Raw genomic sequence first — 24,194 nt, 5'->3', positions numbered from 1 at the left:
CCAGGAAATGGGGGAAACCAGGCCAGGGCTCGGGTTTAATGAAGCCCAAGAGAGGGTGGGATGAAGTTGTGTGGCCTAGGCAGACCTGAAAGGCTGGAGTGTAGGACCTGTGAGCCCACCTCCCCACCACAGGGTGAGAGAGGGGAGGAGTCTCTCCCCCTGCAGGCTGGCCATCACCATCTTACTTTAGAAAAGCCACTGTAATTCTCAACTCCCTGGCTGTGAGTGTGCCTGGTTCCACACTGCCCCCTCCTCGCCCGTGGCCTCTCTTGGACAGAGGCCCACCAGGCAAGTCACAAGATACAGTATGTTAAAGAACAGGTGTTTCTGACCCCATTTCCAGAGCAGGTGTAAAGGGAAGGGGCAAGGTGTCCCATGTGATTACCACCACAAGTCAGCCCCAGTCTCCGGGCCCAACAAAGCCCTGTCCTGGTGGTATAACCCTTCTGGGTCAAGCAGCTTTCTGGCTCCAAGACTATCTTCCAGCACTCCCGCCCCTCAAGGCTGCTCTAGGCCAGATGTCCTGCTAGTAAACCCCTTCCCCCAATGATGGCCCAGACGGAACTCTCTTAATAAAAAAAAATAATTTATTGTCAACAAAGGCGATATATACAACAGGAAAACAGGTGAGAAGAATGGGGGTGAAAGGAGCCCCGGGGGGCTGCTTCAGCCTCTGCAGGGATGGAGCGGGAAGAGGTAATGGAAGCCTCCTGGTTTAGGGGCCTGAACAAGTGGGGGAGGAGAGGTGTCCCCCGAGGTAGTGGGACTCAGTTCAAACCCCGTTATGACCACCTCTGTGTAAGGCACTGTGCCGAGGGAGAATGGGGGCAGCTAGGAGAAGGTGGGGGAGGTTGCGGGGACAGAGAGGTGAGGGTCTGCAAAGGATCGGGGTAGGTGATCTCCACAGGCCCAATGCCCCACTGCACGACAGCCTCAGCCACCCACCTACCTCGGGGCCTGGCCAGGGACAGACATTTCCCAGTGCCCCAAAGTCACAGCAGATGTTGCCACCCCCCACCCTGTCCTGGCACCTGGCTTACTCTCCCCATCAAGTGGCCAAGCCAGGCAGCTCTGAGTTATAGCCCAAGGGGGAACGCTGCCTCCTCCCTCCCTCCCTCCCCAGGAAAGCAAGAATTTACACCCCACTCCCTGCCTCTGGCTCCCCCGCAACAGAGGTGTTGGATTCCGACAGAACTGCAGGCCAGTCTGGGGTGTCACCTGCTCCCGCGCCCTTGGTGGCCTGGGGGTGCTTGGACCAGTCCTGTAGGAGGCTGACTGCTGGGGGTTCCTCCATTCGCACGCGGATAACCTGGAGATCCAGTGTCCCGCGAAGCCCCGGAGGGGGAGCTGGGCAGGGATGGGACAGAGAGCAGAGTCAGGGCCCTCCTGACACCCCACCATGAGGACATGCCCTGAAAGCTCTGCAAACTGCACACCCCATTTCCAGTGCCTGGTTGGAGGGGAGGCCCAACAGTGGGAGGCTCTACTCTTGGTTGATCCAAGAACCGCTACCAACCAGAAACAAGGTTCACGGCTTCTCAGGCATGAGCCAGACACCGCTGTGAAGCCTTATTCCCCACATTCCCCCTCAACTTTTACCTTCAGCTGATTCATTTTATCTAAAATTTACCAGGCATCCTAGCCTAATGGACTCTGCCTGTGTGGGGCAGAGGTGATGGGGGTGGGGAACACACCACACCCTGCCCACCATGAAGTTCATGAAAGGGTCTGCAGGGCAGAGAAAAGAGCACTGCATGGTCAGTCCTGGGGTAGCATCCTAGTTCACCTTGCAACTTTGACCAGGCTCTTTATCCCCTGCAAGTCAGCACCTACTTCACAATGATCAGATGTCCACCTCAGCAGTATGGAGCACCCATAATAGGCAAAACTGGGCCTCTGAATAGGGAAAAGTGGACTGCCATGGCTACTGCGCAGCCATAAAAATGTCCCCTGCCTCATGGGTGTGTGCGAAAGTCACATTACACAGAAAAGCAAAAACGGAAAATGGGTGACTGCAACTCTTGCACTTTTGTATTCAGGAGGATTTGCTTGTGGTTTTTTTCCTACCCTGTTTTTAGAGATACGGTCATTTAAAATGTGGCAGAAACACAGGTATAATTTTGCTGTACAGTTTGTTGGACTTTAAAATGACTTGACGGCTGCCACTGTGTTGTACAATTAGCAAATTGTCTTGTGTTCACATTTGCCTCCCTAATAAACCATAAGCACCCTGCGGTTAGACTGAATCCCACTCATATGTAATTCAATGATAATTCATTGATCAACCATGAGGTGCCTGACGCTGTTCCAGCTGCTAGGGGTACATACAGCAGTGAACAGGGCCAAGCAAGTTACCATCCTGAAATTTACATTGCAGTGGTGAGAGTCAATAAACAGGACAAACAAATGAAAGATGCAGTGTGTGCTATCTCTGGACAGACATAAAGTTGAAAACTACACAGGGAAAGGGGGCAGGTCACAGGGAGGAGCTGACACGCAAGCAGGGATGTGGAGGTGAGGGGTCAGCTGTGTGGACCGCTAGGGAAGCAGCACTGCAGCTGCAGGAACACCAAGGCCAGTGCCTGTGTAGAGGGAGCGGGATGCAGTAGGACAGGTCAGGAGCCCGAGGGGAAGATCACTGGTCACCACAAGAGCTCGCTTTTATCTGGAGTGTGGCGGGAGTAGCACTGGAGGGTTCTGAGAAGAGGAGTGACCGGATCTGACTTGTATTTTCAGCAGGGACACTCCAGCTGCTGTAAGGGAGCAGTGCACAGCGGGAAAAGCTCTGAAGCCAGGAAACCAGTTAGGAGTTGTTACAGGAACCAGGTGAGAGGCGGCTCAGATTGGAACAGCAGTGGCAGAGGTGGTAACGGGAGGGTGACTCGGAACTTATTTTGGAGGATCTGCTGACAGACTGATGTGCGGTTGGAGACTGAAGGGTTTGGCTGGAGCACACTGAAGGATGGGGTTGCCAGTCTACTGGGAAAGGCAAAAATGGGGAGAAGTAGAGAGGCCAGGGATAGGGTGCGGGGAGGAGACTGGGGGTTCAGTTTGGATATACCCAGTTAGAGATCTTTTAGACAACCAAGTAAAGATCTGTCACCTGGGAAATTGGGAAAGAGGCTGGAACCAAGGGGAGGGGGCCGGGTTGGAGCAGCACAGTGAAGTTACAAGCACATAATAAATGGCACTGAAAGCTGTGGACCTGGATGAGATCTCCAGGGAGTGAGTACGGACCCCAACCAGACAGGAAGCAGCGCCTATTCTATGCCAGGCAGTGTTCTGGACCCTGTGGATATCCTAGTGCATGAAACAAACATCCTGACCTGAAGGCGCTTTTCTTCTAGAAAGGGGAAGACAGGCAAGAATATGGTATGTTTCCAACTCTGGGAGCTGAGAACGAACAAGCAAGAGAAACTGGAAGGAACACTTACTGAGGAAGGAGGAAAACCAGGCAAGTAGCTGCCCAAAAAGCCAAGGGAAGAAAGCTTTCTCCAGGAAGGAGCGAGCAGCGGGTCCACTGTTACTGTCAGATCGAGGAAGAGAAGGACCAAAAACTGACCACTGGGTTTAATTTCACGGAAGTCAGTGGTGACCCTGCCCAAAAGCCATTTTAGTGTGGAGTGTTGAGAATGAAGGTTTGACTGAAGGGAGTTCTAGAGAGAGATTGGAGGCAGTTAGTATAGGAAATGCTTCCCAGCTCTGCTGAAAAGGTTTGGGGACAAATGGGACAGTGGGAAGAGGGAAGAAGGGAGAAATACCAGCTTTGTGTATGCTGATGGAGGAAGTCCGAAGAGGTGGTGCGACAGAGAGAGAAGTGACGGGGAGGGATGGACTCTTGTGATGGGGAGAGGGCTAGCCTTTGCTAGGAGCAGTTGTCACAGTAGCGGGGCTGCGGAGGCAGAGAATATGGTCCAGATTCCAAAGGGAGGGAGACGGGAGTGGGAGCAGGGGGCCACTGCCCGCAAGACAGGCATCTGTGTGGATGCCTTGGAAATACAACAGGCTAACATTTACTAGGTGAGTGGCCTTGAATGAGCTACTTAACCTCTTCTGACTCAGTTTCGTCTTTTGTCAAATAGAAATCTTAATATTTTAAGTGGTGGTTGTATGGATTTAATGAAATGACATATTAGAAGAGATCAGTACACAGGAAGGGCTCCATAAGGTAGGGACTTCTCAAGCCAAGAGAATTAAATGCCACTTCTTCCAGGTAGCAAGGAGGGCAGAGATGCGGGTGGGTGAGGAGGGGATGACAGGAGAGTGACGCCTGAGATGTGGTAGAAAGATCAGAACCCCAGAGTCGTAAAAAAGCAAGCCGGGAGGGTTTAGCAGTCCCTGGCACAAGATGAACCCCTTTCACACCCCCGCCCCAGAACCTTCCTTCCTTTCCCACAGCTCCTGCCCAAGCTCCTGTACTTCCCAGCTTCGTTTCCCAGTTTCCCTCCCATTTGTGCACATATGCGTGCTCACGCGTGCTCCACACATACCCACTCCTCCTGCAGAGTGTGGGACTGAGCCCATGTCCTCTGTTTGTCAGTAAGGCCTATCTCTGAGCAGGAACTCTGGAAATGTTGCCACTAGGATGACACGTGAAGGCAGCCATCCATCCTCCACCCATCTTTTCAACACATTTTTACCGAGGGCTTTCTTTGTGCCAGGCACTGTCCTAGGTGTTGAGGATACAGCAGTGAACAAAACCTAAGACTCGTGTGAAGTTCACACTCACATGTACAGTCTCTCTCTCTACGCTTCCTCCTTGGTCCAGTTTAGAAACACTCTGCATCTGGCCACGGTATCCTAAGCCAGATCTCTAAGTCCTACTCAAATTAAATACCAGCAAGACAAAGAGCCTCTTTTTTCCATTATTTGTGCGTGGACCTCATGGCTCATCTTCTGTCCTGGTCTGGACATCCTTCCCACCCTCATCCAGCAAGTTTCTTGGGAAGTTCTAGAAAGTCTTCCCAGACCTCCTCACATTCACATCCACTAGCTCAGCTGATCTGACCACAGTGCCCTTTTCCAACTTTTTTTTTCTTTTACCTTTTCCAACTTCCAAATCCATAATTTTTAAACTTCTTTTTTCCAAGTGCCAGGATCTTTATTCAAATAAAATCTGCAGAGCTTCAGTGCACACGTAACAATACAGAAAGTAGAGACATCCTGGCTGAAGCCCCACAGGTTTCTGAGAAATCTGTCTAAGCTTTGGGTTCTCTAAACAGTTGGAAACCACTATGTTGAGCCTTTGCTCTGCACAGACCCACCACGGGTCCCCACTAGTCTCTAAAGCTTCATGGCCTTTGACCTGTACCCCTTAACAGACTGAGCTTCTTGGGGGCAGAGGCTGCTTATGTATGTCATTTTTCCAGTGCTTTCCTTGGGGCTGGGCTCCAGGAGCACTTGCTGCTGCACCAGTTAGTGTCTTTTGAGGTTTCCGGGCCACCTCCAAGCTCCAGAAATGCTGCCACTGACAAGAACACCCTGCCCCTCTCATGTCAATCAGCTCACAGAACCTTGTTCCTCTCAGACTTTGCCCACCCACCCCAAATAAGCATCAAATCTCAGGGGTTCTCTTCTCCTCTACTCACCACTCCAGATAGGGGGAGTGTGGGCACAGGGCACCCCAGAACTCAAAATGAAGGCTCCCTTTTGGGAATGAAACCAGAAGACCCATTAAACAGTGGCAGAGGTCAGCCATTTAGAGCAGGGATCCATCGAAGAGAATGAGATGACCTGGGAATTGCTCAAGTCCAAGTGGAACACACAGTCTCAGGGAGACTGGACTGGAATGTGACTCAAGCTGAAACTTGAGACAGTTAAAACCATGATCTGCGCAAAGGTGTGAGGCCTGAATGAGATTAGAAAAAGGGGGGCCCATGTGGGTAGATAAACAAATAAAAGCACGCGTGCACACACACACACACATGCACACATACAGAGCTTTGAGCAAGGTCTGAAGGATATGAACCAGACTACTAGGAGTGGTTACCACTGGTGAGGAAGGCAGGTCTGGAGGGGTAAGAAACACATCTGCTTTCAAGAGGAAAAACCAAAAAGCGCACCTCCTTTTTGAGAGCCCTACTTTGGGGGCCTCCTTAGCCCTCTTCCTTTGGGCTCTGACTCCAGATGCACATTTTGGACAAGCTGGGACAAGGAGATGGGCGCTCCTGACCCATTCACTCCTTCAAGAAGCACATCCAGAGTCCGAGATGCTGCGAGCCGCACTGGGTGCAGGGAGGTGGAGAGAGCAACCAGGCTTGGCCTCTGCCCTCTTGAACACATTCTCGTCTCATCTTAATTCTGCCATGCTTGGTTATGTGACCATGGTTGGCAGAATGAGGACCCCCAAAGATGTCCATGTCCTAAACCCCAGAATCTATGAATATGTTTTATTACATGGAAAGAGGGAATTAAGGCTGCAGATGGAACTAAGGTTACTAATCAGCTGATTAAAAAAATACAGAGATTATCTTGGATTATCTGAGTGAACGCAATGTAACCACAAGGGTCCTTACGTGGGGAAGAGGGAGGTAGAAGGGTCAGAACCACAGTCGGCATCCCCAGAAAGACTCTACTGGCCACTGCTGGCTTTGAAGACAGATGCAGGCCACAAGCCAAGAGCCGTGGGTGGCCTCTAGAAGCTGGGCAAGAAGAGAAAATAGGTTTTCCCCAAGAATTTCCAGAAAGGAACACATCCCTGCCAACACTTTGATTTTAGCTCAGTGAGAACCATTTTGGACCCCTGACCTCCAGAACTGTAAAATGACAAATGTGTGTTATTTTATGCCACTAAATTTGTGGTAATCTGTTACAGCAGCAAATAGGAAACTAACATAAGGACCACAGGGAAGAAGAAACCACCTCTCTGAGACTCAGTTTCTCCATCTGGAAAACATAATGGACATCTGCCCTTTCACCACTACAAGACATTTTTGTAAGAACCAAAAGAATCGCATATAGCATTTCTTAAAACACAACTACTGCTATTATTAGTATTATTACTGAGCTGGTGTCCTCAGGGAGATTTCTGTTCACTATTCATCAGCCATCTATTCTCTTGACACCCAGCCGAATTGCTGAGCGGCCCCACTTGGCCCCTGCTCCACCAGGGAAAGGAGCTAGCACTCCAGTTCCAGCTGCAATCAGCCTCAGGTGTGGAGAACAGTGTCAAGCTTTCGGGGAACACTAGCCTAGCCCAACCTAATGACCAATTCCAGGAAACTACTAAGGACTGCTCAGAAAAGCTCAGCTCTCTGGCCAGCCTCCCTCATCACTATAATTCTCCTGCCTGTAGCCCCATCTCCCAGGGGACTTGGGCACCAATCACCTCTACACCGGCTGCTCCAACCCCCTCAGGAGAGCTCACCTGGAGAGGGGCTTCCCGGCTGGGCAAGGCCTCCTTCTGCCACTCTGCCCTCTTTGGGCGAGTCCTTTCCATCTGAGGCCCTGAGCTGGGTGTGGGAGAAGAGCTGCAGGACAAAGCCAGCAGGGAAGCTGCCGTCAGTGAAGTGTCGGACCTCGGCTGGTGCTGCAAAAGTCTCCTCTGTGGGCGAGTCGGGTGATGGGGGGTCTGGAAGGAAGGGCAGGATGGAACTGTGAGTGAAGAAGGCGGGTGCCCTCTGCCTGGGCTTTACCCTGTCCTCCTCTCCTCTCCAGATGCTGCAGCCACAACCTACACCCACCCATCCCGGGCCTCCCCTTCACCTGGGTCGGGGTCCAGGTTTTTGGTCATACGTCTGCCTCTTTTCTTTCTGGCTGGCTCTTCTCCAGGGGGCTCCTTCCATTTCTGACCACGGGGCTTCTTATTTCCTGGCTCTGTGGCAGGGGCAGCTGCAAAAGGAAAAGACCTTACACCTTTTAAAGAAGCCATGCCTGACCCTGCACCCCCACAGCTCCTGAAGACACCTGCCCAGCAGCCTTTTCCCACCTACCCACGCCCCCCACTGAGCCTCACTAGCTTCCCATTGACTGACCAGGAAGGTCGAGGGGGCGGAGTCCCCTGGGCCGGGTCCTTTTAGGGAGGGATGGGTTGTCCTCGGAGTCAAGGAGAACGACGATCTCCGCTGGCATTCTAGCAGCATCTGGGTTGGAGTCTGGGTCTGGATCCATATCCCGGACTGAGTCTGAAGAGGACAAAAGCCCAATGAGCGCCAAGTGTTCCAAAAGGCCCCACTTTTCCCTGTGCTCCCACCCCAGGCCCTACTACCTGAGCTGGGCGGGGACAGCTGCTCAGCTCCAACGTCTTGCAAGAGTGCCACTCCTTCACTCCAGGCCTCCAGGATGTTGCTCTTCTCAGAGGGGCTCAGGTCCAGGGTGTGGGGATGTTGTTCCAGGATGTGCTCACGCGCCGTGTCAGCCGAGGGGGACCGGATCTCGGCACCGCACACCATGCACAGCGCCCGCCCGCTGCCCCCAGGGCTGTTCCCCACCAGGAACTCTTGCTCCCAAGACACTTGCTGCTTGGGCTCCTCACAGCTGTCACTGCCTGCCTCCAGCAGGCTGGGTCTCGGTAGAGGGGTCTTCTCCTGTTGGGTCACTGAGGGAACAGAGAGGATGTTGTCAGTAAAGGTGCCTGTGGCCAATACTTAAAACCTGAGTCCCCAAACTGGATGGTTTGTGTGGGTCGGAGCAGGAGAGCATGCCTGCTCACAGTTGTCTTCCTCCTTCCCCCGGAGCCCGAGAGGCACGAGCCACACTGAACAAGCCTATTGCCTGGGGTCCTGCTACCCTCGCCTCTGCACCTTCTTCCAAACTAGTCTCGGCCCTCAGGACTACGGGAGCTTTCCCGACAGCCTCCATTCTTGCAGGTCTTCAGCCTCTGCATATCTGTCCAGACCACCCTGATCAGCCTGGGTGATGTCATGCCTGAGATGCCTCTAGACCTCCAACCCCTGACAGTTGACTGTACCTGACATCACAATAGTGCACATTTTCTTGAGGTCAAGGACAGTAAATGTTACCATCATACTGTCCCCACAGGGCTGGGCACACAGCAGGGATGCTCATAAGCTTCCAGTCGATGACTGACATACTTGCCTGTTCCTTCACCTGTTGAGGCCCCTTTAAAAGGCCACCCCACACCCTCAGAAGCATCCACCTGCAGAGCTCCCAGAGCACTGGCCTTGCCCCCATTGGTCTGTCTGCCACCTGCTCTTTGTGCACATGGTCCCCATTCGGATAGGGCAGGAACCCCTTTCAGCCCAGCAAAGGCAGCCTTGGACTCAGCACCACCTGATCGCTGCTAAATACCTCTGACCCATCATGGTGGCACCTCTCTCCCACCATCTGGAGAGGAGGGGACAAAATACAAATACGGGAGGCCATAACACCTGGGGGCTGTACAGAAGAGGTGGCATTTGACAAGGGTAGGAGCCTTGGCTTGGATAAACTGGGCTGTACCCATCTCCCATGGGACCGTGGACAGGAATCCTGACCTCTCAGTTGCAAAGGGCTTTCCTCCCACCACTCCTCCACACAGCTCTCATCCAGGTCACCAGTGCTAAACCCCACAGTCAGCTCTTTAATGTCACCATCTGCCGATCACTTTCTCCATCCATTTTTCTCACTAGACATCTGGGGTGCCACCTCTCTTTGGCTCTTCTCATGTCAGTGTCACTGGTGCTTTCTCAGTCACCTGTGCTGGTCCCTCCTCATCTCTTCTCAGGTACTTGCATGGCTCCCTCACTTCATCCAGGTCGGTGCTGAAGAACCATCTTCTCACCATGATGTAGGAAGCTGCCATCTACCCGCCTGAAGCACCCCATTCCCAATTGCTGTGACATCTCCTCCATAGCACATGTCATCATCTGACATCACTTGTGTTTCCCTTGTTCACTATGTCTCCCGCCACACAGCAGGCTCCACGACAGCAAGGACGTTTGATGTTTCACGCTTGTATCTCCGGCACCTGTGCCAGGCATGTAGTAGCATTCAGTAATGTTTGATGAGGGACTGACTCAGTCTTCAACCTGTAATCCATGGGGCATTCCAGGACTGTCCTCAGATCTCTTCTCTGTCAACCTCCTTCTTCAGACGAGTCTCATCCTGTTGCCTGCTTGCTGCCAATGCCCGTATTTCTAGCTCTAGCTGGACTCTCCCATGAAATCTAGACTCATGTATCTAAGTACCTAGCTGAATGTGTAACAGGTAACCCAAACTTACCATATTCAAACCTCAACTCGCAATCTCCCACAAGCCTGCACCCCAGCCTCTCCCATCCCAACTAGAAGGCTATCCTTCTAGTGACTCAGGCCAAAAACCTTGAATCCATCCTCTCTTTCTCTCACACCCCAAATATTTCCAGAAGCTTGTACTGCAGGACCTTGGCACCTGCTATTCTCTCTGCCTGAAATGCTCTTCCTCAAGCTGCCTACGAGGCTGGCTCCCTCACTTCCTGCAGGTCTGTGCTCAAAATTCACCTTATTAGAGAAGCCTTTGCTGACCACTCGGTACACCAAATAAAATACTCCCATCTCTTTTCCTTATCCTTCTTTAGTGTTCTGTGACATACATTTATTTACCTGTTTGTCTGTCTTCAGCCATTAGAATATCTATGTTCCACAGGGGCAGGGTTTTGTCTGCTTTGTTTACTGCCGTTACCCTCCCCAGCCTAAAACAGTGACTGGCGTAGAGTAGGTGCCCAGTAAATACTGGGTGAATATTAGCCTCTTCGGACTTCCATTTCCTCCCTCATGTGGGGATAAGGCCGCCCTTGCAGAGTTGCTGAAAGGATTAACTGCGACAGCCTTTGACAATAGCCCAGCGAGAACTCAATAAATATTAGAAGTATGGAAATAACCTGGCTGTTGGATTGAACACCCTGAGAAGTGAGGCAGCCTTTATTTCCTTCATTCATTTTATAACCCTTATGATTCCAAAAAGGACAAGAGGCAGTGCAGACAGACAGACATTATAATCAGCTAAGGTTCAATGAAGGGCCCTTGCATCAACCTCTTCTGGGTACAGTCCCCCAAAGGGAAAGAGGTATTGGAAAGTGAAAAAAACATTTGCATTTTCATGAATATTAAGTCTTCCACAAAGACGGCTCTTTTGTTTTCTTACAGTTTGCAAGCTCCTGAGGACCAAAGAAATTGGTGAAGGGGGAAGAGAGAGCGAGTGTTCCTCGAATCCCCTCCCAAAGCTGATCTCCTTCTAGGGTGGCTGAGGACCCCCTGGAACTGCCTTCCCAAAACTGGGGGCTGAGTGCAGTTGCATTCATCCCCCCTCTCTAGAATCGGACACCTGTGGCTTATGCAAGTGGAGTGGGGGATGGGGATTTCACTTGGAATGGGGACGGGGAAAGCTTTATGCTCGGAGGGCCCTTAGAATTCTCTTGGAGCGCGGCAGCGGCGCCTGACTCCGTTGTCCGAGTAGCTCCGGACACCCAGCTGCTGCGCCCCGCCCTGGGCCTAGAGGTCCCGCAGCCCCTCGGCCTACAGCGCAGCCCGCCCCTGTGCTTGCTGCCGCTTCCCCAGCGGCCACAGGCACCCAGTGCCTCCGGGGATTCGGCCTCCCGGGCTGGGCCCGGGCGAGGGGGCGCTCGGGCACAGGAAGCTCCGGAGCGCGCGGGGCGTGGATGGAAGTCTCCAGACCCTGGGAGGGAGAGGCAGGGAGGAGGAATTCGGGAAGGCCTGAGATTCCAAAGCCTGGTGGGGGAGGGGCCAGAGCGCGCCCAGGCCCCAGGCCGGAGGGGGAGGGGACGCCGGGGCCCCCGACTGGCTGGGGTGCCCGGGCCCAGCCGGGGAGGGGCAGAGCGAGGCGCGGACGGTGACGCGGGAGCGGGGTCCCCTCCCATCCTCACCTCTGAGCATCGGCTCGGGCCGCGGGATGACCGCCACCACCATGGCCTCCTCCTCGTCCTCCCCTTCCTCGCACTTGAGCGTCACCTCGAAGCAGTCGAGCGCGGCGCCCTCGGCCTTCAGGGCCATGGTGCGGCCGCAGGCGCTGGCGGTGACCGGACCCGGAGGACGGGCGCGCAGGCCTCCCCGCGCCGCCTCCCGCCCGGGCCCGCGCAGCCCCCTCCCCGCCGCCCGCCGCGCGCCGGCCGGGCCTGCGACGGGAGCGTGCGGGCTTCCCCGAGAGCTCGGAGCGTCGGGAGCCCGGGCGGGGAGGGCTCAATCCGGGACCCCAGGCCCCCGCCGCTCCCTTTTATGGAGCCTCATTGTCTGCGCCCGCCCGTTCGGCCCGCCCCCGGCCCCGCGCGGCCAATCAGGCGCCGCCCCGCCCCGGACACGCGGACCCGTTAGAATCCCGGGGAGCCGCAGGGGCTCCCGGCCGGGGGCGCTGTGGGTCGCCCTCCGCGCAGAAGCCGATCGGGCGTCTTTCTGGCATGAAGAGCGCCCCGGAGTTCGGATCGGGTCGACGTTGCCTTTCCCGGGACGTGCCTTCCTCCGCCAGAAGATGCCTCGGCGGGAAAAGAGCCGGAGTGGGTGTGGAAAGGGCCTGGCGTGGGAGAGGGGGACCGGATTCCTTCTGACGTGCCAGCTGTGGGACCTCGCACGTGATCTCATCCTCTTTCAAAAGCCATTCTGGACCCTTCTGGACAAGGGAAGGCGAAGAAGAGGAGCCGAGCGGAGTGCGGGCTCACGTAAACCACCCCCGACGGTTGTCAGGGTTTCCATTTTTAAACACGAGTCCTTGAGCGCCCAGAGAACAGAGTCCAGTTGCCATGACAGTGCTGCGTCATAATCGTTCTCTGGGTGAGCTTTTACCTCTGTGACACGGAATGGGCATCTCCCTCTTCTGCAGAAACCCTCCTAAGACAGTCAAGAAAACTCAAACTGACACTGAAAATTCATCTTAAAACGCTGCTCCATCAGAGCAGACACAGTAGTACAGGGAACGGGAGAGGAGGTGTGAACTAGTCCGTGTAGATTACACTATACGGTGTTTTTAAGGGAATGATTTTGTCACTTTCAAGTGTATCTAGTACTTTAAAGGTTTTACAAATAAAGGTGTCACCAAGCCTGTTGCTTCTGCACACCGGTCGTTGTCTCCCATTTCCTCGTCCTGCTCTGCTCTGTACTGCAGTGGGCTGAGCCTTGTGGGGTACAGGTTCTTAGTCTCCCAGAACATCTGGCTTCAGGACTGGGTTTGCCCAATGGGAGGCAGTGGCAGGAGATAAGAAGGCAAGAGGAAGGAAGAACGAGGGTGTATATTCTCTTTCTTAGGCTCAAGCAGGTCTCCAGCAGCAGACAGTCTCCTCTGTGGCTCCAGCTCCTACTAGATAAGTAGCTGTGGCCCCACCATCTGCAGGGTGATCCATGCCTCTGGGCTCTATCAATTCCATCTCTGCCTTTTGTCCTTCCAGTTTAGGAGTGGTGGGCAGCTTCTTGCTTTTGCTAATCTCTGAGTCACCTCACTGTCCCTTGTGGGCTTCTTAGCCCTTCCATCATCCCTGTCACCTGCGTCACCAATACCCTGCATTAAATTCTCTGTTTTAAATACTTAGAGTGGTTTCTGTTTTCCTGGTTGCATCCTGAATGATATGCCCAATACGGTACCAGGCACTTGGAAGACATTATTTCTTAGTCCTCACAAGTCTTATGCGGTAGATCATATTGCCCCCAGTTTATAGAGCAAGAAGGTGAGGCTTAAAGGATCAAATGACTTGCCCAAGGTAGTACAGCAAGAATCTTTCTTCATCAAATCTAGGATGAACATTTTCCCCCACATTTTAATGTCTCTGAAATGGGGATGCTTTCTATAACTGACGTCAATGTGAAGTTTTAGGAATACAAAGAAAGTGAATGATGGCCCTTCTGATATTCAGACTGTGTGTTACCAGCAGAACATAAACCACAGTTAGCCCAAGGCATGGATGAAGCCACAGAAATGACTTCGCCTTTCTCTGATTGCTGCTGCTTTATCAAAGATGACTCTAGCCCTGCATTAATCCTCCTGCCTCCTAGATAAACATTACAAAGACAGCCAGTTTCTGAACTGCCTGTTTCTTGACAGCATTCAATCGAGAATCTGTCCCACTTTCCTAATCCCTCCACAGAACTATGGAAGCAAACCCAAATTTGAGGAGTTTCCTTAGTGTGTCCTGAGCATTTCCCTAGGGCACATTGTCCTTTACTCAAGCAAGGTAAATAAACCGAACTTTTTTTGGCTGTAGGTGTGTTCCTGGTGGTCTTTGGTCAAAGGGCTTTGATAAACTTAACTAATTTATTTTGCTTATACTTTTACTTTTATGTACATGTAATAAAAGCCTATGTCAAAATACGAGTAAGTCTAATGAGCTCTTTTAGTAACTGTAAAATAAAATTCCAAGTGACAAGAAATCATTGTGTCATAGTTTGGCAGCATTTTTTTTTTGGAGATACATTAAATGATGGTTCATCTTGTGACCCATGTTGTCCTTGATTTAATGAAATATGGTGAGTTGCAAAGGCAGGACTCATCTCCAGTTCTGTCCGTCTGTTTTACTTCCTCTTAACACTGCAGTATCATGCTGCCTCTTAGGGAGCTTTAAATAGTTGTAAATGATGAAAGAAGAAACAAAATCAAACAACATGCAAGTGACAGAAGCGATTCTGTCTGACTGCAGTCAGGGCTCTTTCCTATCACAGCTGCTCCAGAGCAAGTACTGTCTGTGTTGAGCTATGAGGGGAAACTCCAGACCATCTATGATGGAGTTATTGTGAATTCTCATCCACGGGCTACATAGTCAGTGCTAAATGAAAACTTCCTTAAGGAATTGATCCTAATTGTTGAGACAGCCCCATGTGGAGGAGAGAGGGTAGAACTTTATTAGGCGAGTTATCTCTGTAACTTGTCTTTTGACTTAGCAAATTTGGCCTTGGAACATAAGATTCCTAACACAGAGGCAGGACAGACTGGTGATTGGAGACATGAGAATGAATTGCTTCTGTCCCAGCAATTTGCTGTTCCACGCCACTCCCTATAATGTCCCTTAGGCTGGAGGCCCAAGCTGGGCATTTCCCTTTGGCACACCTTTTACTGTTGGTGGCATTTTAGGGTCCCTGTGATGAGACGGGGGACAGTGAATGCGGACAGCTGTGGGATATTAAAATGGGAGTGGGCTGCTACCGTGAGTGGATGACACAAAGCTCTAAATGAGGAGAGGGCTGTCTGAAGGCTAAGTAAGGCAGGGGGACTTGATTCCTAACTGGCTTGGCATTTTGTAGTGGTCTTCGGCAAAAGCCATAATAAATATATGTCCATGCTCTTTGGCTCAGTAATCCTATTACCAAGAGTTACCCTAAGGCATCCAAAAGATGAAACTTAATGACCTAATAAAGATGCCGATAGCAGGTCAGCTCTTGAACTTTTCACTCCCTAGAACTTAGCAGGCTATCACTCCTAGGTGAACTTGACTTATCTTGTGCATGTGGTCAGAAGTCTCCTTCTCTTGGCTTCTGCATCAGTTGGAGCACCTCTACCATGAGTCTTGGCATGTGGTACTGTAATTATTTGTTTGCATGTTCTAGTCCCTCATTGTTTGTGGGCTCCTAGAAGGCAGGTCCATTTATCGTTCATCTTTATAGTTTCAGCCTTGGCCAAGGACCCGTGGTGTTAACACTAGATTGGTGCCTGCACTTCAGGGTTCTTGTTGCAAAAATCTCAACTCAAACCAGCTCATACAAAATAGGGGATATATTGGCTCACAGAATTTAAGCAAGGGCTGAATGCCCACTTGTGGGAAGGGCAGGGATACAGACAGACTTTAGGAAAAACTGGACCCAGGACATGAGTGCCACCCTGGTCTCTGTCTCTTTCTGCGTGTCAGCCTTACTCTCTCCTTGCAGACTGGCTTTTTGCCACATAGCAGGAGATGTGGGCACTACTTTCCACAGACTAGCTTCTAGCTGTGTGCATTTCAAACATTGTTTCTCCTCCGCTGCGCAGATGTGCTTCCAGTGCTGGGCACTATAGGACAGGCTCATAGCACCAAATGGCTTTCTGGCTCTACACCCTGGTGTCATAAAATGAGGTGAATCAGCTTGATGGGCAGCAGCAGAATTTCTGGAAGCCATTCCTACTCAGGGATGGCTGTCAATAATTATCCGTACAGAGAAGTGGCCACGAACTATATGAATGTGTACCAATAAATGACCACTACTGTACTAAACCACTTCTTTTTTTTTTTTTTTTTGTCTTTTTCGTGACGGGCACTCAGCCAGTGAGTGCACCGGCCATTCCTATATAGGATCCGAACCCGCGGCGCTGCACTCTCCCAAGTGCGCTACGGGCTCGGCCCCTACAAAACAACTTCTGAATCCAGTAGTTGGAAAGTGTCAATGGCTGTTCCACCTCTGCTCGACAAGAGGGAAAAATGGTGGAAAAGAAGACAGAAAAATCTCAGATAGCCAATTAAATGCAGTCAGAATTTCTGGAATGAATGAAACTAATAGTAAAAATGCTAGAAATAACCACAATATCCAACCTCAGGAACTGGCTAATGAAATGATGTTGTGTTAGGCAACACCAAAAAGAATAAATATGCAAATTGTAACAACATGGGAAAGCATTTATAAAATAATGTTAAGTGTGAAAACCCACAAACTTATATACAACATGATTATGTTGAAGCAAAAGTGTGCATAAAATATTGATACAGATTGGAAGTAAAACATGAGAAATGGAAATAAATCTGTTATGATTGCAGAATTATTGGTGAAAAAATGTTTATAAACAGATTCAAAATGTAGCAAGTATCATAAAATTCATTTAAACATTAAAAATAATGATTTATATTTTTATATAGAAAGGGATTAATGAAATTTTAACTGATAAGATTACAAAGTAGTACGTATATCATGATTCTGATTATGTTAAAAATAGTATTGGTGTAATTATGCATATGTAAGAAATTGTAAAAGAATGAGCATGAAGATATTAACATCAGTTAACTCTGAACGGTAGGATTATGGCAAGTGTTACATTATAAACTTTTCTGTATTGTCTGATATTTTTACTGTTATAATCAGAATTTAAAATGTCATTTTCGGGCTGGCCAGTTAGCTCACTTGGTTAGAATGTGGTGCTGGTAACACCGAGGTCAAAGGTTTAGATCCTGGTACCGGCCAGCTGCCAAAACAATAATAATAATAAAATAAAATGTCATTTCCATTTTTTAGAAAAAGATCCTAATGCAGCAGACATTAGACAAAATAGATCAAAATTCTACTGGACGTGCTCCCCTAATGTCTCATAGAGCAGGAATGGCAAGTATTTGGCCCAGCAGCCGTGGTAGATTGGCTTCCTGATTCCAACGATTCCAACGATTCCACCTATAATTAGATTACATGTCCAGTCCCATTACCTTGAGATTTTTCAGTGTCTGTCATTAGGCCGTGAATACTTTCCCACCCCCTTGACTTTGAGCTTGGCCATGTGACTTGCCTTGGCCAATGGAATGTGAGCAGGCATGAAGTAAGCTGTGTCCTGGTTGAGGCTTTGTAGCATTTGTGTGGTGTGGCTTGTCTTCTTGTGCTTGTGCCATGCACCATGAGAAGAGCATGCTCCAGGGGTATGTTGTTACTCCAGCCTGGGTCCTGGAATGAGAGACCTGGAGCAGACCCAAATCCAACTCACAGTCTGGAGCCAAGTCCAGCTGAGACCAGCTGGTCCAGTCGAGCTACGATTGACCCCCAGACTTGTGAGCAAGAAATAAATGTTTGCCATTATAAATGGTTGAGTTTCAGGGTTGTTTGTTACATAGCATTGCCACAGCAAAAAGCTGACTAATACTCCAGACACTGTGTTCTCTTCCCAACTCTATTCTACTTCTTTTTTAAAAAAATATTTTGGAGATAAAGGTGGCCATAGGAGGATGAATACTCCTGGTTTACCCAGGATTGAGAGGTTTCCTAGGACTTGAAACTTTCAAGTTTTGAAAAATAGCTTTATTGAGATATAATTTATATTCCATATAAATCACTCATTTAATGTGCACATCAATGTTCTTTAATATATTCGCAGGGTTATACTATCATCACTATGATCTAATTTTCGAACATTTTTGCTCCCCCTAAAAGGAACCCAATACCCATTAGCAGTCACACCCCATCTGTTCTTCTCCCTTGCCCCCAGTCCCTAAGCAACCACTAATCCACTTTCTGTCTCCATAAATTTGTGTCATCTGGACATTTCGTATAAATGGAATCATAAAGTATGTGACCTATTGTGACTGGCTTCTTCTTACTAGCACAATATTTTCTAGGTTCACCCATGTTGTAACATGTGTCTGTACTTTTTTTCTTTTTACTACTGGATAATATTCAATTACTTGTATACATGACATTTATTTCCATTCATCAGTGATGAACACTTGGGTTGTTTCCACCTTTTGGCTATTGTGCCTAGAGCTGCTATGAGCACTCATGTGCAAGTTTTTGTTTGAACATCTGTTTTCAATTCTTTTGGGCATATGCCTGGGAGTGGAATTGTTGAGTGATATGGTAATTCTGTTCAACTTATTGGGGAACTGCCAAACTGTTTTCCACAGCTGCTGCTTCATACATTCCCACCAGCCGTGTGAGAGGGATCCGATTTCTCCACACCCTTGCCAACACTTGTTATTGTCTATCTTGCATATTACCGCTATCCTAGTGGACGCACAGTGGTATCTCACAGTGCTTTCAATTAGCATTTCCCAGTGACTAATGACATTACACATCTTTTCATGTGCTTTTTTCGCCACTTGTATATCTTCTCTGGAGAAAAGCCTATTCAAATCCTTTGCTGATTTTTAAAAGACTGCGTTATTAGTGTTTGTATTGTTGAGCTGTGAGAGTTTCTTGTATATTCTGGATATCAGCCTCTTCTCAGATATATGGTTTGCAAACATTTTCTCCCATTCTGTGGATTGTCTTTTCACTCTTTTAAGGGTATCATTTGCACCACAATAGTTTTTAATTTTGATGTAGTCCTATTTATCTATTTTCTCTTTGGTTGCTTGTGCTTTTGGTGTCATATCGACCAACTTCCTTGCTCATGGCAGACATCGCTAATCAGTTTTGGCATTCTTTCTCACCGATCAGCATGCCAACTACCCTGATGTTTTCCTCGACACTGTACTATAGGCTTTGTAGTGGTTAAAAGCCTAAGCTCTGGGGACAAGCTGCGTGGGTTCAAATCCCCACTAGTCCGATCACTTAGTGGTGGTGTTTTCTTCACCGCAGGGTCGCTTTACCAGGCAAGCAAAATGCTGAGTGTGAGTGAGAGAGATCGAGAAAGGCGATACAGGAGGAAGACTATGAATATCGCTTGTTCCACGAGTCCTCTCATGATGGATTGGACTTGGAATGGAGGGCCTGGGCAGATCTGAGAGTTCAAGAAGAGGAATACAGGAAATCTCTTCTGCATTTCTTCGGATCCCCTTGGCCATACCTCTTTTTCAAGCCTCTGCTGCCACACCCTGTTTCATGCAGGATTTGCCAACTTTGAGCAGGTAAAGCCTGACTGCATTTGTCTCACACCTTGTACCTTTTGCGTCTTGCCCTGGGGCTTCTCTGACACAGCAGCACGGGAGTCTTGTGGGAACCTGCTCAGCACTAACACATGTACATTCTAGAAGTGGGGGGAATCGATGCTGTGGGGCCATCATTGACCGATGGGGATGGGAGCTAATGAATAAATGCTTATGTATTTTGTCCCCAATTTTTCTCCCCAAAGGATAGCAAAAGAAGAGGTGAAGGATGCTGAACAGGTATAAACAACAACTGCACATTTTTTCTACTAAATCAGAATCTGTACAGAAGGATTCTGGGAATCTGTATTTATGATAAGCCCTATACCCGATTTCCATGAACACTAATGTTCGCAAAACACTGAGTTAGGGCATTTTCAGAAGGAATTTACATTATAAAAGAAGCAGAGGTTACAATTGTGACTCACCTTGACATTCTCCCTTAGGACACAGAGAAGTAGCATATAGGCCTGGCCAGTTAACTCAGTTTGGTTAGAGCACAGCCTTATAACACCAAGGTCAAGGGTCTAGATCACTCTACAGGACAGCCAACAAAAACAAACAAATAAATAAATGAAAAGCAGCATATGACTTGGCCTCCTCAAGGACAGCATCTTCGTGGACTCTCGTCTTCTGGCCCTCAGATTCACCTTGTGTGTGTTCATGAATTTCCTTCCCAGTCTCTAAGGAAGATAACTTCTCTCTTCCTAAGGAAGACTCCACCCCTTTCCACAGGAGGAGGTTTTGCTTCTGGGTTCCTTCCTGCATCCTGTTGTCTAGAGCTAAGTCCTGGGCTTCAGCCAGCAGGGCACTGGTGTCCACGTCCTGCCAGCCCAGCTCGCTCTGGTGATGACTGGAATCCAGAACCCAGAGTAAGGATGAATGTGCTGGACCCACCAGTCGACACTCAGTTGGAAGAATGAAAGCCGTGGGACCTGCTGGTTCCCTCATTCGGTGACTTCTTAAGCACAGCTTTGAAAAAAACCCCAAAAGTTTCTGGAAGCAATAAGTATGAACCTGTATTTAAAAAGGTGCCCCTCCCCACCCTGCTACCCTACTCCCCATTTGCATGGCTCGGGACTTCTCTTTTCAGATAGGATTTCTTCCTGCACCGCTTGGGTCTTGGGGGCATCATAAATCCAAACCTGCTTTCCACGGCTGTTTGGTTTATTACTCAGGAAATGGTACCATCTTTCATTAAACTCTTTTGATTTAGAGACTCCCAGTGATAAAGTTGGCAGTAGTATGTCTGGAGGGATTTGGTAATTCCTCCTGCTTTAAACAGAATAATGTGGTAGATCTGACTTTGGCCTATCCAAGGGCAGAGGATGGGCTCCCCAATTTCTATAACAGGAACCATGTCTTATATATCTGGTCATGTCTTTTTCCTGCTTAAACCCCAACCACGAATGCCAGTTAACCAAGGATAAAGTTCAAACTAATTAGCTTCACATTCAGGCCCTTGATGATCTGGCCCCTGCTTGCCTCCTGTATCATTTAGGGCTCCTCAATTGCAGGTGATAGACACCAACTGCACACTGGATCAAGTGAAAAAGAGAAAGTATTTGTCCACGTATCTGAGAAGTCCTAGGCTACACTGGCTTCAGGCTCAGCTGATTTCTGGAGCACGCATGGTACGATCAGGAATGTCATTTCTCTCCCTCTTGGCTCTGCCTTCTGCAATGGCTTCATTTACAGGCAAAATCCACTATGTGTTGGCCAAGATGAACACCATAGTGACTTCAGGTTTATAATCTGGTAGTTTAGTAAGCTCAACTGATAGTGAATGCACCTTGCCTGGTAAATTCTGGAAGAGTTCAAAGGATGCACCTCATTAACTTGGCTGGGTCATGTGCCCGTTCCTGAGTCATTGTTTTGACTCCTATTGCCCACCCCTGAAACTTGGGGGTTAGGGGGTCAGCCCACTTGAACTACTTTTTCTGAGAGTGATGTAGGGGAGTTTCCAAAAAATGTTTTAGATAATATTATTATAGAAGAAGGATGTGCCGCATACCATCACCTATCAAAGAGCTATGTCCCTTTCCTTCCTTGTAATGAGCCCCAATTTTGTTGGGCAGCAATGAGCTAAAGGAAGGGGAGCCCCTCACCCAGCCTCAGGAGATGGAGTGTAACTGGTCTAACCCCACCACTGGAATCTGCTCTTTCTGTAGTGTTTGGGTTATGGGTCTACATGTGACCCAGCTCAAGTTAATGCGAATCTAAGGCGCAGTCTGCTGGGGAGCTCCTTGGAAAGATTCTTCTCCCCGAAAACAATGAACAAGGCCGTCGAGAAGAAGCCTCTGTCCACCTTCTTTCCTCCTTTGGATATTGTCATGTGAGGATAAGCAGAAAGCTGTGGCAGGTGTCTTTAAACCATGAGGGGAAACCGTGAGATTCATAGAGAAGCAGACCCATAAACCTGCCTCCGTTGAGCAACTGAATTATCTGACCTTCGTGCCTCTTCTTACAAGTTTTTGTTCTAATTCAATTAATTAATTAATTAATTAATTAATTTTGGTGGCTGGCTGGTAAGGGGATCTGAACCTTGACTTTGGTGTTATAAAATTTCCTTACAACTTTTTTAAGCATTATGCTAAAATACACAGAACATTAAATCCACCATTTTAACCATTTTAAAGTATACAATTCAGTGGCATTTAATGTACACTCATCATGTGAAACCGTCACCTCCATCTAATGACAGAATATTTTCATCACCCTAAAGGGAAACCCCTGTACCTATCAGTTACTTCCAATTCTCCTCGCCCCAGCCCCTAGTGACCACTGGTCTGTTTTCTTCTGTATGGATTTGCCTATTCTAAACTTTCCATGTAAATGGAATCATAGAATCTGGGGTCTCTCATGTCTGGCTTCTTTCTCTTAGAATGATATATCCAAGGTTCATCCATGTTGTAGCACGTGTCAGTGCTTCATTCCTTTTTACGGCCAAGTAATATTCCACTGTCTGGATATATCACAGTTTGTTTCTCCATTTATCAGTTTAGACATTTGGATTGTTTCCACCTTTGGGCTATTGTGAGTAGTGCTCCTATGAACATTTGTGTGTGAGTTTTTGTTGGAACACCTGTTGTCACTTCTTTTGGGTATATGTCTAGGAGTGGAATTGCTGAGTGATATGGTAATTCTATGTTTAACTTGTTGAGAAATCGCCAAACTGTTTTCCATAGTGGCTGTACCATTTTATATTCCCACTAGCAACGTATGAGGGTTCCAGTTTCTCCACATCTTTGCCAACACTTGCTATTTTTATTTTTTTATGAATGAATCTATCCCAGTGGGTGTGAACTGGTATCTCATTGTGGTTTTAATTTGCATTTACCTAATAAGTAAGGATGTTGAACATCTTTTCATGTGCTTATTGGATATTTGTATATCTTCTCTGGAGAAATGTCTATCAAATTCTTTGCTCATTTTTTAATTGGATATTTGTCTTTTTGTTGTTGAATTGTAAGAAATCTTCATATACTATAAACACTAGACCCTCATCAGATATAAACTTTGCAAATATTTTCTCCTATCCTGTGGGTTTCTTCACTCTCTTGATAATGTTCTTTCATGAGCACAAGTTTTTTAATTTGACAAAGTCTAATTTATCTATTTTTTTCTTTTGTTGCTTGTCCTTTTGGTGTCATATCTAAGAAACCATTGCCAAATGCAAGGTCAAGTAAATATCCCCTATGTTTTCTTCTAAGAATTTTATAGTTTTAGCTCTTATATTATGTCACTGATCCATTTTGAGTTAATTTTTGTGTATGGTGTGAGGTAAGGATCCAACTTCATTATTTTGCATGTGGATATCCAGTTGTCCCAGCACTATTTGTTGAAAAGACTACTCTTTTCCTATTGAATGGTCTTGGCATCCTTGTCAAAAATTGCTGGACCATAGATATATGGGTTTATTTCTAGACTCTCCATTCTATTCCATTGATCTGTGTGTCTATCCTTATGCCAATACCACACTGTTTTGATTATTGTAGCTTTATAGTAAGTTTTGAAATGGGGAAGTGTGAGTCCTTCAATGTCATTCTTCTTTTTCAATATTGTTTTGGCTATTTGGGACCTCTTGAGATTTCATGCGGATTTTAGGATCATCCTTATTATTTCTGCAGATAATTGAGTGTCCTTATCATCTAAGTGACTTTTGATTGAATATTCTGTTACCTACACCTGAAAGCATCCTTTGTAATATAAAGGGGAAATAAATGCTGAGTGGGCAAAAACAACAACTGCCTACTATGTCTCTACCATATTCTTGCTCCTTTCTTTCCCCCTCCAACTCTGTGTTGGACCCTCACTCCTCTCTTGGAATTCCCCAAATTTAACATACTTACTCTCCATTCTGGGTCTTTGCACATTTTACCTCTTTTGCCTGAAATGATCTTCTCTTTTATATGCATCTGTTTCTATAAATGCCAGGTCAGGCACCTCTTCTGGGAAGCTCCTATGACCTCTTAATCCGAAGTAAGTTCTCCTGTACTGTAGACATCCTATAAATACCCTTTCCCTTTTCCTTTCCCCAGTTAGCCCAGGCTTCCAGAGGGCAACCACCTTGTCTTACTCACATGTACAGCCTTGCCACTTATAACTGTGCCTCACATACAGAAGATGCTCAGTAAATGCACACCAAATTAATGCCTGGACTTTTTGTTGTTGCAGTCTTTGTATTACTCCATAGCATCTATCACTGTGCCTGGCATGTACCAGGCAATTTTTAACAAAAATGAAATTTCTAAGA

The 24,194-nt window shown here is 48.2% G+C and overlaps 1 protein-coding gene across 4 annotated transcripts; it reads right to left on the bottom strand.

Moving 5' to 3' along the window:
• Nucleotides 1-565: 565 nt before the first annotated feature.
• SPINDOC (spindlin interactor and repressor of chromatin binding) lies at nt 566-12,162 on the bottom strand. Of its 4 annotated transcripts, none has more exons than XM_063094188.1 (7): nt 11,801-12,162; nt 8,207-8,536; nt 7,974-8,123; nt 7,705-7,830; nt 7,367-7,570; nt 6,516-6,641; nt 566-1,347 (listed from the first exon to the last, which is right to left on the bottom strand). In XM_063094188.1, exons 1-7 carry the CDS (start codon nt 11,925-11,927, stop codon nt 1,136-1,138), a joined length of 1,275 nt encoding a protein of 424 aa, XP_062950258.1. In that variant the 5' UTR covers nt 11,928-12,162; the 3' UTR covers nt 566-1,135. The 4 variants fall into 4 exon arrangements, with proteins under 4 accessions (XP_062950258.1, XP_062950260.1, XP_062950259.1 ...); XM_063094189.1 differs by having other exon boundaries at nt 1,117-1,309; XM_063094190.1 differs by lacking the exon at nt 6,516-6,641 and having other exon boundaries at nt 11,801-12,159.
• Between the last annotated feature and the right edge of the window lie 12,032 nt (nt 12,163-24,194).

This window comes from Cynocephalus volans, chromosome 4 (assembly GCF_027409185.1).
Source record: "Cynocephalus volans isolate mCynVol1 chromosome 4, mCynVol1.pri, whole genome shotgun sequence".
Classification (NCBI taxonomy): Eukaryota; Metazoa; Chordata; class Mammalia; order Dermoptera; family Cynocephalidae; genus Cynocephalus; species Cynocephalus volans.
The sequence above is the reverse complement of the archived record's forward strand: the minus strand, read 5'-3'. Positions and strand labels throughout refer to the sequence as shown.